Source organism: Psammomys obesus, unplaced genomic scaffold (assembly GCF_907164565.1).
Source record: "Psammomys obesus unplaced genomic scaffold, mPsaObe1.curated_primary_1811, whole genome shotgun sequence".
Taxonomy (NCBI): domain Eukaryota; kingdom Metazoa; phylum Chordata; class Mammalia; order Rodentia; family Muridae; genus Psammomys; species Psammomys obesus.
The window spans coordinates 2,522,867-2,541,899 of NW_026591598.1; the positions used below are offsets into that span (position 1 = coordinate 2,522,867).

General features: G+C 41.9%; 1 protein-coding gene across 5 annotated transcripts in view; it reads right to left on the reverse strand.

Moving 5' to 3' along the window:
• Positions 1–3,685: 3,685 nt before the first annotated feature.
• The window catches only part of Macf1 (microtubule actin crosslinking factor 1), a 327,638-nt gene continuing 312,290 nt past the window's right edge, over positions 3,686–19,033 (reverse strand). For 3 of the 5 annotated variants that reach the window (XM_055610794.1, XM_055610793.1, XM_055610792.1), the window contains 7 exons: positions 18,814–18,888; positions 17,100–17,117; positions 13,845–13,962; positions 8,080–8,291; positions 7,465–7,575; positions 4,729–4,858; positions 3,686–4,052 (listed from right to left, as the gene is read on the reverse strand). In XM_055610794.1, coding sequence (XP_055466769.1) covers positions 3,796–4,052; positions 4,729–4,858; positions 7,465–7,575; positions 8,080–8,291; positions 13,845–13,962; positions 17,100–17,117; positions 18,814–18,888 — 921 coding nt within the window. In that variant the 3' untranslated portion in view covers positions 3,686–3,795. The remainder of the gene's footprint in view (positions 4,053–4,728; positions 4,859–7,464; positions 7,576–8,079; positions 8,292–13,844; positions 13,963–17,099; positions 17,118–18,813; positions 18,889–19,033) is intronic. The other 2 variants (XM_055610796.1, XM_055610795.1) reach the window with 1 other exon arrangement.

A 19,033-nucleotide genomic window follows, 5' to 3' on the forward strand; every position in this document is an offset into this window, starting at 1 on the left:
AGATCATAGAATTGGGATGTGTATTGACATTTCTCTAGGGTGCATGTTCTCCATAATGTATAGAATATCGGCAAGCATTCCATAAATGTAAGCTATTGATGCACTATTTGAAGCCTCAGCAGGCACTACGTTTGTATTATTTACCTCATATGTGTGCATGTCAAATGGATGGAGAATAATTTGTGGGAGTAGTTTTCTCAAGTAATTAGCCTTGGTGGCAAGCACCTTTGTCTGCTGAACCATCTCACTGGCCACCCAACGTGTTTTTTCTTTTTAAATCACGCCTCAGAACTATTATTATGGGGGAGAGGCTCATGTAGAGGTTAGATGACTTTGTGGGTTCTGTGCCCTGATCCTAACCTTTTTTGTGGGTTCTGGGGACTAGAGGCAGGTTTCCAGGTGTGTGGGGTCAGCACCTTTACTGCTGACCCCCTTCCCTGTCAGTCTCTGTAGCATTTTAAGCCTTTATCTGGCCTCTTTCTACTGTCTTACAGATTCCTGTTGAATGGAAGTTAAGACTTCTGTGGTGCTATCACCAGCTGAGCTTTTGTTTTTAAGATTTATTGTGTGTGTGTGTGTGTGTGTGTGTGTGTGTGTGTGTGTGTGTGCACATGAGTGTCTATGTCTTCAGAGGCCAGAGGCATTAGATTCCTCTCTCTAAGTGGGTGCTGGGAATTTAGCTCAAGACCTGCAAGGAGAATGTTTGCTTTTAAGCCCCCAAACCCCTCCACCACCTCTCCAGTGGTCTCCTACCCTCCACCTGCCGCCGAGCTTTGCTGAACACTTACAACCTGAATTTCCTGGCAAGAAAATAAGAGCAGGTGGTCTGCCCTGGAAGGATGGACATCAGTCAGTCCTGACATGCTCCTGCTGCTGCACTTGGGAGCAGAGGCCAACCTGGGTGAAAGCACTATGTCACACTAAGTCCAATAGCTTTAAATTTTTTTTTAAAGATTTCTTTCTATTATTTTGTGTAATAGCTTTTTAAGAAACAGATTTTTAACTAAAAATAAATTTATTTAGCTGGGCGTGGTGGTGCACGCATGTAATCCCAGCACTTGGAAAGGCAGAGGCATGCATATTTCTGTGAGTTTGAGGCCACCCTGGTCTAAAAATCGACAGCCAAGGCTATGCAGAGAAACCCTGTCTCGAAAAACTAAAAATATTCAAATTATGTGTATGTTGAGCTGGTTGTGGTGGCACGTGCCTTTAATCCCAGCACTTGGAAGGCAGAAACAGGCAGTTATCATGAGTTCGAGACCAGCCTGGTCTACAGAGGGAGTTTCAGGATAGCCAGGACTACATAGGGAAGTATGTACATGTGAGTGTTGGAGCTTATAGAGGCTGTCTGATAAGGGTGCTGGGAACCAAACCCAGGTTCTCTGGAAGAGGAGCAAATGCTCTTCACATGGCTCCAGCCACACACACACTTATTGTTAATTATGCATGTGTGTAGCATGTGGGCATGTGTGTGTGAGCACAGGCATCCATGGGAGTCAGAAGATTCTTGGAGTGGGAGCTACAGGTACCCCCTGTGTGTGCTGGGAACTGAACTCAGGTCGTTTGCCACGGGCAACCTTTTCATGGCTGAGCCAGCTCTTCAAGCTCATGTTGACAGCTTCAAGGTTACCCAGTTCCACGAAGAGTTAGGGAGGCCACCAGGCTATATTTTCTATTTAACAGTGGACATTTGGCAAACATGCATTTATATCTTGCCAAATCCTAGAATTTGAGGGGCATGTGGCCTGAAGAGTAAATACATAGATCTGTGTTCGGGCCCTTCTTGAGTTCTCATTACTCAAGTCAGATTACCTGACCTCATGAATACACCTGCCTCTACACCTGCTTCTCCATCTATAAAACAAAAGGAGTGGAACAGATTGCCTTCCAGAATTGAGACCAGACGTCCACTGGGCTCAGCTCCCTATTACACAGTGCTTAAACTTCGTGGGTTAAGAGACTAGCAAGAGGGCCTCAGGGAAGCTATTCCCTTTGCCCTTGTCCATTGTGGACTGTGACAGGAAGGGCATGTGGGCAAACTAGGAAGTTCAAAAACAGTGATGGAAATGAGGGCTCTTGCGATTCACAGAATGGTAAGACACCTGTCTAGGCGACACGCATCACCTGGCCACAAACCACCTGTGAGAAGGGGCAGACCAGTCTGTGATCACCCATCTCCTGTATAACCTGATCTGAAATCAGCTCTTTATGGTGCCATCTGAACAGCTAGTTTATCAGAGTAAGGCTCCTTCTATGCCACAGCCTTGCCTGTTTCCATCCTATACAGCGGTTAATAAAGTTAATAAGGAAACTAATCTGGCTTGCCAAGTACCATCATATAACAAAAACCTTTGTCAATCCCAAGGTAAATTTCTCACATATTATATGTTGAATCATGTAGGTCGAAGGGTCCTTAAATATCCGTGTGAAAACATCCCATTTCCTTGGTGCCTTGTCAAAATCAACAAGATTAAAATAAAAAATGAGTTTTTTGATTTTTCCATCAAGAAAGCTCTTGTCAAATGATGTATTTAAGAACTATAACATTTTTATACCTTAAGGGTAACATTTAAATATATAAAGTAGTGGTTCAGAATAAAGCCAGGAATTACAAAACATTTGTTACTGCAAGCAATTTTAATACAAAAGTGTGTCTTGTTTTTAAACAGTTCATTGGTAGAGCTTCAGTTTCTGCCTCAATTAAAACCAATTGAGATAATCACACAGCAACATGGTCAGAGCTGATGTGGAACAGCAGCTAAAAAACAGGAGCCCCAGGCAGCCCCTCTTTGTGGTCTCTTGGTCAGCTGACTTTATTACACACAAAAGAAGACAGAAGCAAACGGGACTGGTGAACAAGTGTGCTGGTGAACTCCGTTAAGAGGATGAGCAAGTGTTTGTCTCAGGTCCAAAGTAGGCTTATGGAAGTCATTCCTCAGTTTGTGGGGGGTTGATCGACCATTTAAATAAATAGAAAAAAAAAAAAAAGCAGATAAACAAAGGTGTAATTCACATGCCACCAAGGAGTCCCTTCCCCAGGAGCCTGGGGACACAGGAGTCATTGATGGCTAGGTTGGACAGTTAGTTACAAATCAGTTTAAAACCCCAATGTTCTGAAGTTTCCTTTTACCCCTGAATCCTAGTAGCTATGTGCCCTTTAACACCCAGTACTGAGACATTATTTTAAGACAGTATTGCAATGAACTTTTTGCTGTATCATGTGCAAAAGCTATCTAGATGAGGTTCTGTCTCTTCAGCTAAAATTACATGACAGTAAAACAATGAAAATGCAACCTTAAGTGCCCTCTCCTTTGTTCTTGCTAATTGAGGTGTCTGTGATTTAAAAAGAAGAGTTCCTTAAACATTGCGGAATTCTTATTTTTTTTTTAATATAATTTATCTTGCTGATATAGCAAGTCAAGTTTATAAAGAAGATGCATTTAGGAATAATCCTAAAAGATAAAGCAGGTTTATAACCCTGCACCACATGAAACCCTATTTAGAGGCTTTTTTTTTTTTTCTTTAATACACATTTGCATCTTGACCTTTTGTTTTCCTCAAATATTTCATCTCTGGGCCCCATCTGTTACAGGGTTACCAGGAGGCAAATTTTATCTACATAAATATTCACATGAAAATAGTAACTTACAAAAAGGAAAAAAAATAAGGCAGCTTCATAACACAATTATTCTTTTACAATTTTAACAATATAACTCCTCCCGTTCAGAATAAATATACACCCAATGTGTGGAGCAGGCTTCAGAGTGGAGAGTGGGGTGGGGTGCTTGTACAGTGTTACCGCTTGGGACCCGGAGTCCTGGGGGAGGCAGTGGTGGTCTTCTTGGACATGGTTGGGATTTTGGAGGGCTTGGTGAGCCCTCTTCTGGAGCTGCCCTGGCCCCCTGCAGCACTGCTCTCAGAAGTGTCTGAACAAGCCGACTGTGTCTCTAGGAGGTCAAAGTCAGAGGCATCACTTCCTCGACGGCTGCTGGCTCGACTCCCTGCCCGGCTGCCGGCCCGACTGCCAGGACGGCTGGCAGACTTCTTAGGGTCTGGAATTTAAGAATAAAGCAGAAAACTTAATGACGAAGGCAGTGAAATGAAAACGCCTTGGTGATTGGATGCCAAGAGTTTGCTGTTAATGGCCTTGGGGAAATCACAGCCTTTCTAGATCCCCACTTCATCATGCAGGCAGGTGATGAACCTTTTCTGGTATGTGAGGCTACCCGTGGTCCTGAGGAGGAGCAGAAAGCAGCTGGACCTTTCAAAGCTGCTCAATCACCATGGCACAGGTGGGTGAACTGATGTTGTAGCATACATGAGCAGATGGCAGTGGAGGTGCAGGTGGGAGGGCGCCAAGTTTCAAGTTCCCAGGAGGAGTAACAATTAGCCAGCTCCACTTTCCCAGTTCCCCAGCAGCCATAAAAGATATGGTGCACAGCGCAGGTTACTAACAAGCAGCTTGCTTTAGCTCTGGGTTAGCCCTTTCTCCTTTTCAACTGCAATCATTTCTGATACAGAACAAGGGCTCCAGTGTTGAGTGTAGGAGGTTAGAGTTTGTTGATTGATAAGAAAAAAGCAACAGCTGCCTAAAAACTGCTAGTGTCTTTCTGCGCTAGACACCAAGTGCTCTTCCCAGCACTGGCTCCTGAGAGGCCGATGCTCCCCCTGTTCAGAGCTGCTGGGTTATTCTGCCCACTCTCGGCCCTATGCATGGTAGGGACTTACCTGCCCGGTTAGTTTTGGCACCTGTGGAAGCTGGGGAAGAACTATTGCTGGTGTCGCCAGCAAGGGATGTTCGGCTAGAATGAAAAGTTGGTGTTGGTCGTTTCAGCTTGCTGCCTGTTGATGGAATAACCTTCAAAATAATAAAAGATCATATTTACTTGATAAAATCTTTGATAAGAATGTAATTAAATTATTTTATCTAAAAGCCTCTTTATAGATAACCATTTGAAAAAGCAAATTAAAAGTTCAGGAAAACAGATTTATGTACAAAATGTCCTAGATCATGGATTTTTTTTTTTAACATTCTCAAAAGAGGTTTTAAGGTCCAATTAAAGACTTTATGCCACAGGAATGTTAAGCTTCCCATGTCTGTTGTCCTGCTGATACGCTTCCCCTAGAAAGGTGAGACCTTTAGTAGGAAAATTACTACAGTTAAAAATGAATACAGTGATGGGTCACAAGAAGAGAAATGCAAATTCCCCTGTGCACCAGTGTGCTGGCGTGGCAGTCTAAAGCAGCTCAAGCAACACCAGCCCCATCACTGAGCACATGCTGCAACTGTAGTCAAGACTTCTTTATGAGGCAGACTGTATCTTTGCTTCTCCCTCAGGAAATACGTGAAATCCTGTCCACTTCTATCACAAACCCTTCCTGTTGGGCAAACTGTTTGGGCCTCCTTGCTGTTTGTCCTATGGCCCAGGGAAGTCTTGTCCACTTGTTCGCCCACACTGTCACTGTACAATAACCTTCCTCCCCAAACAGGTACAGCTTCGACCACGCACTTCAGATGCTATGCCAAACGGGTGGCATGTCAGAGAGGCCTCATCGTACTACCACTTGGCGCTTTCTGCTTCTGTGTTTCCATTTTTAAGGATAGCATTTCTCATTGTCTGACATCTATATATGCTTATTGCCTCTTTGTCCCACAATAAAGCATCAATTTCGTAAGAGCAGGAACTTTTGTTTTATTGATGTATTCTTATATCCTAGCACCTAAAACTACATGGAAACAAAGGAGGTCTCTATACAACCTTGCTGAATAGACGATGCATAGAAGCATGTCCCAACCTGAAAAAGAGTTGTTTTATGACTGCTGTTACTGGTAAGGGATACATGACCTTATGTGACTGTATTTTTTTTTTTTAATATCATAGACAATGTGGAAAGAGAATATTTTAAAGTCTGATTTAAAATGCTACTTATGACATGGTATACAGTTCCAGTTTCTCTTTGACATAAGCTAGATAAATTGTTTTCCAGAACCTTTTAAGATGCTTAGATAGATAGGAGAGTAAAGCAGCCTATCTCATTGTGCAGGTTGAATTTCTTCATGAAGGAAAAGCAAAAGCAACAGGAAGTGATTGACTCTCAAGCAGGAACTCTCCTGACCGCCCAGGAGGGGAAGCACCAGTTCCAAGAGCTCCTTTCTGAGCACTGATGCCTGGAGTCCACAGCTCTGGTGCCTCTGGGCTGGGGCTCTAAGTTGGGGCCTGGCCTGGTCACAGGGTATCAATGAGAAAAGAACTTAAAATGAAAGATTATATTGTAAAATAAAACAAAAGGTCCCAACTCTCAGAATCATATGGAATCTATGTCATGATCACAAAGATACTTTTGTACTTGGGATTTTTGGAGCTGGAGCCATCACAGAGGGAAAAAAGCAAGGGCAAGCTGAATCATGGGTTCTTGGGCAGTCAAGTGTCCAGATCATAAGTTGAGACCACAGTTCTCAGTCGGGGTTTGAGCTGGGAGTGGGAATGAACAAAAATGCCAGTTCATTCACAGCCACTGGCTTCTGCGCCCTTGTTTCTCCAGCTCAAGCTGTGCCTGACTGAAGGCAACACCATGCTTAGAGGTGTTAGAGCCCAGCGTTCCCTGCAGGGGCTAAGAGAAGCAAGTGCGCTGCTGTCAGACAGGCCTCTCTGCCCACGTTTTGTTTTAGGTTTTTTCTTTTCCTTGTTTGAGACAGGCTCTCAATACATAGCCCACATGCCTTTGACATGATCTACCTGCCTCAGCCTACCAAGTGCTGGGATTACAGGTGTGCGCTACAACACCCAACTGTGTTTTATTTCTCTAACACAGTTCTTCCACAATGTTTAGATATTTCAATGGCTGCATTTGGACATGCTTTATTGTTGGTTTGCGTATTCAAATCAAATCCAGGTGCCTAGGCCAAGGAACCAAGAAGGTGAAACTGGAGCCCCAGAGCAGTGGTCACTAGTTGAAAAACTGTGCTTGGCTGAAATAGATAGCACCCATGCCTTGGACCCATGTGGCAGCACCAACCACCGTAGGGAGGGGTCTTGCAAATCATCCTCTTGTTCTAAACATAGAACATTGGTGAACATGCGCTATTACTCAATTTCAAGTGTTTATAACTCGTCTGTGTAGCTGACATTTGGAGACTCTAAGAGACCTAATTACAAGTAACATCAAAAAATAAGTGATCAGGAATGACTCTTATCAATCATCCTGATCAAGTGTCATGCTAAAAACTGGTAAAGCTGTTAAACAATCTTGTTTTAGGCATCTCTTATTCATCTCCAATTTTGGTGAATCCGAGTTAGAAACTCCTGAAAACACTTAACCAATTTGATCAATCAGCTGTGTCAGCAAGCACCCCAGAGATGGAAGAGACATTGGGCTCAAGTCAGGAAGAAGAGCCGGGCAGGTTCTTGGCATGAGTGAGGGCCACTTCGTGACTATGTCCCACTCAGCAAAGCCATACTCTACCTCAGGGCTGAGTAGCTGGAGGTCAGGACAATGGCTGTCCCTGACATGGGTGACAGCTTTACTGTTTACCAACCAGGGTTTGTCATAACAGCGAGAGAACTGAAGTGGAGTCTGTGAAACGGAAATCCAAAGGGAAGGGCAGGAACAATTGAAAATGGAACAGAAAGGGAGGTAAATTGGGAACAACAACAAAAAGAAGACACTACATTTTAAAGAAACAGAAAACAAATAAAATACATGTAAGCCCAATGGGCAGAGATGGAGTGGGTAGAAAGGTACTCTTCACCTGTACGGCTGTACCAGCAAACTCATCTGTCAGCTCCAGCTGCACAGACAGTACCTCACTTTCCAAACCAGAAACCCTAACTCTGGACGAGCTCAGACTCACACTAGGAGTAAGAAGACAAAACTGTTTTGAATATGACCAGCCTGAACAGGTATTTTACTAAGTATCTCAAAGGTGGTGATCTGTGCACAGTGGGGGTCTGGGCAGAGTTGCTCTGTAGGCTCTTATGTTCTTTTTTGTTTCTTGCTAGTGCTGTCAGAGGCTGCTCATCAATGAACATCTACCAAGATGGGATGGGGAAGGACAATAGAGAGGAGGTCAGCACATACCTTGGTCCCGCTGGCTGGGGTGGCTGGAGAAGAAGGCATGGACGTACAGCTGTGGTTACTCTGACTAGCACTTGAGCTGGAGCGGGTGGGAGAAGCTGCCCGGGAAGATGGCTTGGATCTTCGACCCCGTGACCGGAATGGAGTCATCCCCTGGGATGCTCCTTCTGGCAGGATGAATTTTTCTCTGAGTTCTATGTTAGTTCTGCCTCGTGCTAAAAAGAGAATGAACAAACACAGGCATGTTGTTAGTTATCTGGAACCTGTACCTTGGATGGTAATACAGCTGCTTGACCCCATGGCAACAGTAAGCTTTGCAAAGGTTTCATACCACCTATGGGTTCTTTAAGAACAGCTTTGTTATGTTCTAACCTGCAGCAGACACACTAAGAGCCTAGCTTGCTGTAACAAGCAAGCCTGTGAACACAGGACCATTCACTCTGCTGTCATGGTCTGGCTTCACTGCTGTCACTTGGGGTAAGCAAACTGTAGCTGCTCAAGGAGACACGGATGCAACAGGACACAAGCCTCTGACCTTCATCAAACTCCTATTTTCTCTCTCATAGACATGTGTACTTTTTGCTGAAAATTTGCAGGGTATATAGTAATAATATAGTGGAGAAAAACACATTAATGAAATCGAGACTCTTCCATTTGAATTGTCAATAACAATCCTAAAGAAAGGGGTTCAGGAAGCCAGGATAGTGAAGATGAGGACAGAGTCTTTAAGAAGTAAACATGTAGGGAGAGAGAGAGAGAGAGACCAAGACCATGCACGAATCTGTGAGTGAGAATTTGTTAAGTAAAAAGCCGAAAGCCGTCAGAAGCAACTCCAAGTAGGAGGAATCGCAGTGGAAGGATCTGGAAAAGGGTTGAAGGCCAAGTAAGTGCTGTCTCATGGCTTTTGGGAGCAATAAGACCAGAACTTAAAATATGGATTTAGTTATAGATCGCAAGTACAGCCAGAACAAATGTAAGACACACTAATTTAAAAGAAACACTTCCTCTGGAACAGATCCTGTGATTCTCACTGACAGTGCCCTGCAGTAAGCATGAACCTGCTCATCCACTCTAGACTGCATCATTTTAAGAATACATTAAACATATCTGGCAGAGAGTATCAAATAAATGTTTGATAGTTTCCTTCTAAACTACTTGAAAAACAGCAGAGGATATAGAGGAAGCCTTGGAAATGGCACCTAGTTGTGGAGAGCCATTTAAAATGTTTTAGAGAGCGGTGCAGGCAGTGGTAGCATGAGCCAGTCTCTTCACAGGCTAAGGCAGGGAGGATGTTTCAGCTCAGGGGTTTGAGACTAGCTTGGGCAAACAGCAAAATTCCATCTTAACACACACACACACACACACACACACACACACACACACACACACACAATAGAGAGGACTGTCTGTACCAATGGGGTGATAAGATCGTGTTTCTCCCACTAGAATTTATACGCCATTACCACACTCAGTGCTATACTTGATTTTCATTAGCATTTGCACTAGACAAAGGATGGAAGAACCTACAAAGACTGGCCAAGCCACAGCCAAGGTAGTCTATCTCCCACCTCAGCTATCTCTTTACCCTGCCTCTCTGCCATTTCTGCCTATCCTCTTTATGCCATGATCCACATTAGTTTGTTTTCACTCCTTCATGGCATTTGCTGGGTAAAGGTCTGCTTCATAAGACCTTTTCAAAAATCCTAGCAAGGATAAAAACTATAAGAAAGCTGGCTTGGGAGAGATGACTCTACAGGCATGAAGACCCAAGCTTGGAGCCCCAGCAGTCATGTAAATGGCAGGTATGGCATTATGGGTGTGTAACCCAGTGTTAGGGAGAGATATCCTGGGGGCTCACTGGTTAGCCAGTCTTAGCCCGAAAAGCAAGCTCCTGGTTTAGTGAGAGAAATGACCAGGCAAGATGTCCCAACATCAACCTCTGATTTCACAAGCTTAAGCACACTTCCTCATTCTTCCTCTGCCAAGAAGAGTTGCTCATTCTTACAACCTACGGCATATCATAATGAACATATTGGTGTATCTTTATTTCTTTGCGCAACTATATACATACTTTTAATGCAAACATCAGATATTTTAATACAAAGAAAATATTTCCCCATTTTCTATATGTCCCATGTTAAATTTCAACTAACTGTAAAGTATAATTTATCATACATGTGTTAATTTACTGGCTAAATGTTGCAATAATTTGTTTATAGTTTATTTTTTTTAAATAGTGTATCCAATGCTGTGACAAGTCCTAAAATATTTTTGTATATATTTCCTTAGAATAAATTTCTACAAGTAGCTTTGATGCCAGAGGGAGATATTTTCTTCAGCAGTGTAGCAACTTTTAAGTTGTCTCTGCTTCTGAAGTACCCTAATTGAACCTGGTCCAATGGGCACACACATGTACCTCCCCCCCGCCCCCCGCCAGAGTCCTCAGCCAGTTTTTTCAGATTTATGTATATGAGTGTCTTGTCTGTATGTGTGTGTACATACCAAGAGTACCTAATGCCCATGGAGGTTAGAGAGGGCATGGAATCCCCAAGAAATGCAGTTATGGATGGCTGTGAGCCACCAGGTGGGTTCTGGGAACTTAATGTGCTGTGCCTTCTGTGAGCGCAACTCTTTAGTCTTGAGCCAGTTCTCCAGCTCCTTATTTCATGTATCTGTTTGTCTTTTGAGACAGGGTCTCTCTGTGTAATAGCCCTGGCTCTTATTTTTATTTTATATTGTATATAAGTGAGAGTGAGTTTGTGTGTGTGTTATGGAAAGGGAGGTAGGGGAGGAGAGGGAGAGGAAAAGAGAGAAAATATGTACAAGAGAGACAGTTGTAAGTCTTCTGGTGTGGTACTGGGAACTGAACTCTGGCCGTCTGCAAGAACATTGTAGTCTTAATTGCTGACCCTGTCATTTATCTAAGCCCCCAAACCATCTTTTAAATCTGCATAAATAAAGATTCCTACATTTTTACTATCCCAGAGAAATAATGTCTAACCCTTTAAAATATACACAGTAAATTAGGCACAGGTATATCCATTTTTAGAAAGCAGGGACATTTAAAATGAAATGAAACTAATTTACTTATTTAATATGCACAAAATATGTGGGTGGGTCCTCATGCAGCAGTGTGCATGTGTAAGTCAGAACACAACTTCAGAATTAGTTCTCTCCTTCCCACTATGTGGGTTCCAGTCATCAGGCTTGGCAGCAAATGCCTTTACCTGCTGATCCATCTCATCTCATTAGGCCTACAAGCACCATATATATATTTTAATCACCATCCAAAACCATCTCCTTTGCCAGAGATGAATTGAGAAACAAAAACAAATAAATAAAACCCTCTGTGGCAGTATCAGAAAACTATATAAATATTAAGCCTACCTAGTAGAGTATCATTTTTTACATTTGGCTAAAGCAACACATGACTTGAGATTCTTCATCATTTCAGTAGCTTTGTAAATGAAAATAATAAACAAGTTGGCATTAATAATCTTGTCACTCACTAATTCTATCATGTCCTCAGTATATTACCCTCTATGGTTTACAGGCCTAAAGAATGCAACAGCAATTGGTCTTATAGAAATCTTAGATAGCTCCTTCCCTACTCATCTATTTTTTGATGAAGGGTCTTACTATTTAGCCCAGGCTACAACTCTTGATGCTCTTGTTTTTGCAATAGCTGGAATTATAGGCAAATGCTACCAGGACAAGCAAGTAACTTGTCTTCTTGACGTTCATATCCCCCAATTCACTGCTATGCACTCTGGTGGGTGGTTACTTCTAGCACTGTTCTGATGTGATAGTAGTTACTGGAAGCTGCTGGTGAGCTCTATTTCAGCCAACAGACGGAATTGATTGCTGAGCTCTAATAAGGCATTCCCAGAGAGTTGGGGAGTCTTACCTTTGCTCTGAAGGATGAAGAACAGGGCTACCAGTGGCCCACAGAAAATAGTTACTAGGTTGCCCTCCCAAATTTCCTTGGAGTTCCAATTTTTACAGAGTAAGATAAAGATAAAGCAGGCAGTGTTCTCGCCAGCCAGTGCATACTAAACTTGTGACTAGAGCAGGCAACAAACAAGCAGGCAGCCAAGGACTAGAAATGCCGCATGCAGCATCACTGGTGCCTAGCCTAACCTTATACACAACAAGAAAGCAGGACCATAACAGGTCTAGAGAATGTTTTTTGTTGTTCTTACAGAGAAAAGGTTAAAAAGATGTACGTTGCTCCTTATTTAAAACAGTGAAAAGAATTTTAAATCAAGGACACTGGTTCATGATATGATTAAATACTAAAATTGATTAAATCCTTTTAGAGTTTATCAGAAAAAGTATTGTCAAGCCTAAATTTAAACACTTTTGATGACAATTATTACTGTTTGCTACTTTTCTGGCTTGCTGGAATAAATGCAGAATGAATTAAATTTATGGATACCCTTTGCATCTCTGTAAATCCTTCAAAAGATAAAAAACAAAAACAAACAAAATAAACACTTCCAAAGAAGCTATGTAACTGTACTGCAAACATTTATTCTTGCTTAGTTATGAATAAACTTAAATAATCAATTGCAAAGGCTAGACACACAGGGGACATCTGAGAGTGCACAGTGGTGGTCAGGACCACTGGCTTAGAAGCCTGGTTGACCCTTTAAGTTATTTAAAATTTCCATACCTCAAGTTCCTACTCTATAAAGTGAAGATAACAGAACCTAAGCCTCATAGGACGAATATGAGACGTGTGTGTGTTCTAACTTGTAAAGTGTTTATGTAGAGGTACTTGTTAAGTAGTATTCAGATTCTGTGGGTATCACCTCAATAGATGTTTTATACCCTGTCAACTTGGAGTTGTTGGAAAAGCAATGGTTTGGCTACTTGGAGCATTCACCAAGGCAGCAGATATCACAGAGCCAACAGATGTTACAATTTAGGAAGCAAAGCCATTCTCAAAGGACCAGGGTGTATGGGAAGAGGGACAAAGCATAAAAGCCAACCTATGGGAGACTGACTGGAAATTGAAGAGCTGGAATCAGAGCGCTTTATTTTACTCCCGGGGTGATGAACTGGAATAAAAAAGATGTAAACACAAAGACAAGAGACAAAGCAGGAACCACAGAAACCAGTCACGGAAAACAAACAGCTGGGGGCTCCTATGTATCCACAAGCAGCTCTCCTAACCGGAACAAGAAGTGGATGCAGCAGCTGGGATTTGGCCACTTGTTCCCTGCTGCAGCTGCAGCTACTATCTGCTCAAACTAAGTTGATAGTTTTCTGTTGCCTGGGGACGGGTGGCTGTCTTTTCATGTCTTGCTTAGGCAACTGCCCATGGGGCTGCTGTACGTTCTTTAGTTTCCCCCCATCAAGGACAGTCACTGGTCCTCTGCGTGGGAAGGGCTTAGCAATGCTGAGTTTTAGTCACAGACATTACAGGCGAGAGGATCTGAGGCTCTAAGAAAGTAGAACCTGAAAGCGCACACAAGGCTTCCCTCTTAGTGCTAATGTCACACCCCAAATGTAATGTCACACCAATCAGTTCTTTTTCTTTTTGGAGACAGGGTTTCATTCTAGTTCAGGCTGGCCTTGAACTTGCTATGAACCTGAGGATGACTTTGAAATCCTCGTTTCTGTGTTCTTTCCTGACAGCATCAGCTTCTTCAGATTTTTCTACCTGAAATCCAAGGCTCTAATCTGTATTTGGTTCATCAAAGTCAGTGTGGGTTGCTGATATCATGCCCTACCGTGTTGCCCACGCTTGAGTGGCTCCTTACCTCGGCAGGGATCATTTTTCACTAGAAACTCATCCAAGGCCATCCATCCTCCACCAACACGGACCATCACAGTGCTGCGCAGAATACGGACCAGCCGCAACTGCTGAGAATCCCCAAACTGGAATCAAGGGGAAACTCAGTTAATAAGAGTACCTTAGTGCACACTTACAACCCCACCCTTTAAAAAGCAGACTGTATTCAGGAATGACTTGATAGTGGGGACAACTTCTGAACTCAATTTTGCATTTTTACATTGTCATAAAAAAGCAGCTATGAAGCAGCATTGTGAAATCCTTCCCTGGGGTCAAGTTAGCCCTCAATGGCCACACCCTGACTCCCATACCAAAGACAAAGGAGGGAAGATGGGCATGTATTTGTTCTTGGATTCTTCTGAAGATTCTGCCCAAGTGAGCAGAATTGTTATGTTTATCTTAAAGAAAGGGGTCAACTTCTGAATACAGTGTGCTGGAGAGTTAAATACTAAGTCAAGCATTAAAGAAACTCTTTGCGAAGCATCCTCATTACAAGCTTAGGGAAAGATTGTGATTTTCTTCATCCGGTCCTCAGAAGTGCACCCTAAATGTTCAGATTGTGATGTCATGAGAAAAAGTTTTCAAGCTGAACAAATGATTAGATAGAATTAAAATTTAGTTAAAGAAACAGAAATTTTAATCTCTTATCATGATTAGAAACAGTGTTCAATAATCATTCTGGACCTTAGAACAAGTGTGATGGGCTTTTCACTGTCTCTGCTCCTAATCGCCTATTTCCCAGTTCTCCTTTAACATTTGGAACTTGCCACTGTATAAGTTGCCCTTTTCCTAAAATGAAGAAGCAATAAAAAAAAAAAAAAAAAAAAAAAAAAAAAAAAAAAAAAAAAAAAAAAACAAAAAAAAAAAAAAAACAAAAAAACAACACCAAAAACCCCCCCCAAAATTCCAAAACAAACAACAAACCAAAAGTTAAAGAAATGGAATTCCTAAGGTTATTTAGGAGAATGTTTGGGGCAGGGAGGTAAAGAGAAGGACTTAACCACTTATAGGATTTTCAAAGTTATAGGAGAATCATAACTTTGAAACAGGGAGAAAAACTGAAACTCCAAGAAAGGATGTCTGAGGAGGATACACAACCACCCTGCTCAGTAATAATAAATGGTGGTTATCTCTGTGTTCCTCTACTGGTCTGACTCAAATGTACTATGTATATAGAAAGCATCTGAAAGATGCTGTCTCTTCCCTTCCCAGCCATTTACTTCACAAATAAATAGTCTTACACCATTTGTCTCATACAGCATTTAAATGTTTACACAAAGACGCTAGAGTGACAACAGGGTGGAACAGAATCAGCACTTCCCATAGCTGTAGGGAAAAAGACCCTTTCTGGGAAGGAGGTTATTCCCTTCGTTGGAGGGAGTAAACAGGTTCTGGGGATAATGGATGTGCCACTATTCTGGGTTTTCTCTGGATAGGTGAGGGAAGGGATAGGTACCTGTGTAAACCCCAGAGTTAAAAGGTAAGAGTGGTCTAGGTTACTTTCTTCTTAGAATACTATACCCTACAGTCTGTTATCCAATGACCTTATGGTTGCTGTCCAATAAAATCTCCCCAAAGCTGTCTGAAAGATTCTAATTTGTTTCTGTTGAGCTGCAGAGACCCAAACACAGGCACAGAAGTGGGAGGGCTACATAGCTCTAGAGGCCTGCAGAACAATGCTGTGGGAGAGCCACAGAGAACTCAGAGGCAGAGTCTTGACAGCCACTGTTTCTTTCTCTTTCAAGAACTTATTCTTATGACAGTAGATGTATGTGTGACATATGACCTCTAAGGCCTCCAATACTACATATATAAAATGGACTTCATAATTCTGCTCACAATATTAGAATGACTCATCGAATCCTCCCAGGTTAATGGAGGAGTGGAGAAGGGTGTCGGTGCCCCATCAAAGGAACCCTGGTAGGTACAGTCAATAGGAAGTAGGCATGCTGGGCACTTTGCTACAATCATTATTGACTAGTTACAGCATTGGGGACGGATTCCAGTGATATGTAACACAAGTGCTCTATCACTGAGATACACTATTAGCCTTTTTGTTTGTTTGTTTTTCGAGATAGGGTTTCTCTGCGTAGCCTTTGCTGTTCTGGACTTGCTTTGTAGACCAGGCTGCCTCAAACTCAGAGCAATCTCCCTTGCCTCTGCCTCCCTGAGTGCTAGGATTAAAGGCATGGGCCACCTCACCTGGTTAACTATTAGACTTTTAATCTTTATTTTCAAAATTTGAGATATGGACTTGTTAAGTTTCCAAAGATAACTTGAAACTTGCCTCCCAAGAGCTATGAGTACAGGTATAAGAAATTACCATGCCCATCTTGTGATGGTTTATTTAAAGCCAACTTGACTGTTCTCAGTTTCATTTTTGAGCCTTTGTTCTTCCCGCTGGCCCAGAATATTACTGTAGTTAGTGATTATTTCAGTAGCTAGAATTTAACATTGACTGAAGACTTCATATTAACTTAGTGTTTCTAACTTCCAGTCAGACAGACTGATTTTACTCATGCAACTTCCTTCCACATTTGAGAGACAGCACCAAAGAACCCCCAAACGAGATCTCAGAGGTTAGAGTTGCCAAGTGGAGTCAATACTTTCCATACTTTGTGCAGTCTAATTTGAGCACATTTCATTTTGAATGGTTGGCTATAATCTGCAAATTTTAGAAGTTAACTATGCTTTCCACATTTCTCAGGTACCTTTGAATTATATAATGCAAATGTAAATACCCAAATCTATTAAATTAGCACTTAGATAATATTAAGATACCCTCAGGATTTCTGACTCAAGTGTCCATTACAAAAATTTGTATTAACTGTTACAAGACCAGTAATGAATCAGAACCGTGCCAATGGTATTCTGACTCCAAATACAGAAGTGCAAGACTGAGAAATTTAAGGTGGAATGGGCTGTTATCACAGCCTCAATCTCCCCGAGTCATAATAGTTATATCTCAGTGCAGTGTAATGCCATTGTCTTTAGCCAGTCCAATTTGGAATGGCAAACTGTATATAAAATATAAAATTGTATCTTTTTCCTGATAAGATAGCCTTTGTGATAAAAGTTCTGCTAGCAGTTTCTCCACTTGGTAAGACAACCAGATGTGACCCAGGCATGCTTCCAATTATGTCCTCTTCCCATAGCAAAGAACAGGCAACATCAGCTACAAAGACCACATCCACCAAGAAGGACATTGCAAGGCACACTGTACCTGATTGCCGAGGAAGAACTATAGACAGTAAGAGTAAAGGATGAAGGGAAAAAAGAGAACATTTTTGTCAAATTAACACTCAGAAACAGCAATGTTATCACATTACCAGTCTAAGTGCACACACTACCACAGTCTTACTGGGCATCTGCCAAAGATCTCACAAACAAAGCTTGAACTCTCCAGCTTGTGCTTCTTTAGTCAATCCATCTCTCATTGGTTATTAAACAAAAAATAAACACATGAAAACAAAACCCAAGCAGTAACACAGAACTACCCGAAGCTTACTAAGTGCTCTGGGTCGCATAAGAGGCAGAATCACCTTGCCCTCTTCAGCTACAAAAAGCATGGACTTGGCTGGGGGTGTCCTCTGACACCAGTGCTGGTGGTTGAGTTCAGGGTTTTGTACATGCTAAGCAAGTACTTTCCTTCTAAGTTACAGCCTCAGCCACTGAGGACATTCTTGAATTGCTAATGGAACTTGGATATTTCTGTGTTCCAACGGAAAATGGTCATCTAAATCTTCTTTGACAGCCACAGATTTTCTTTTTTTCTTAGAATTTTAGGGTCTCTTGACAAGCTGATGAATATAGTTTATGAGTCCTGGTTTAGGTCGCTATTACAACCCTGACTCTAGTATCAAGAGAAGCTAAAACACAAGAGTAGTTTACTGTGGAGCTGAACAGATGGCTCAGAGGTTAAGAGCACTGGCTTTTCTTCCAAAGGTCCTGAGTTCAATTTCAGCAACCACATGGCGGCTCACAGCCATCTATAATGGGATCTGGTGGACCCTTCTGGCCTGCAGGCATACATGCAAGCAATACAGTATATAAATAATACATAAATAAATCTTAAGGAAAAAAAAGTAATTTACTGTTACTTTTGGTCACATCTGACAAGTCTTTTCAGGGAAGATCATTGAGCCTAGCTCCCCAGTGCATATAGATCCCAGTTGTAGCCCAGCTCAGCACAGGGCCTTGATCATAGTCTTCTATGAGCATAGGAGCCACTTATGCTTACAATGACCAGTTCTTGTGGAGAAATCATCACTCTTTTTTAAATGAAAAATAAATAAATAAATAAATAAATAAAACAGAACAACAAAAACGACAAAAAAACCAAAGAAAATTTATATGTTCACAAATACAGCAGAGGATAATTTTTGGTGTATGTTTCTCTTTTCACCAAGTGGGTCTAGGACTTGAACTCAGGTTGTTAGGCTTGGTGGCAAGTCCTTTATGTGCTGTACTACCTAGAGACCCCTCATCCTTGCTTTGTAAAAAAATTTTTTGAAAGATTTTTGTGACCTATTCCTGGATAGCTGGAACTCACTATGTAGAGTTGGCCCTGAATCTGCAACAATCCTCTGCCTTTGCCTCCCAAATTCTGGGGTTTCAGGCAGATTACCAGATTACCAGTCATTTGATAAAACTGCTCCTAAAGATACTTTACTTTCATTCCCCTAAAGACTTTGGTCAGCAGTGAGATGAGGGCTCTAAAATATTTTCTACCTTGTCAAAGATAAGCTATGGTCTACCTGGATAATGGTAACTTTTCAGATGGAACTACACAGAGCATGAAACCTAGGGATGAAGGTCCACAGGTTCAGGGCTGCTGGAGGCACCAGGAGTGAAAAGGCAGGATGGTCTGGTTTACTGTGCGTTAGGATGACACATGAGGAAATGACCTCCACACATTTTGGTTTTCTCTGCCTTACCCGGTATTTATTCTCTCCAATCTGTTCCACTTGAAATCTTTTTGCACACTTGCACTGAGCCACTTGTCTTGTGACCTGTTGGTTGATAAAGCACAAGAGTTTAAGGGCAGAGAAAGACTTTCTGTTTTTAAAATGTAGACAGAGAAACTACTCATTATTTGTTTTTTTAAATACCTTCCTTCCTTCCTTTCCTTCCTTCCTTCCTTTTTTGGAAACAGAA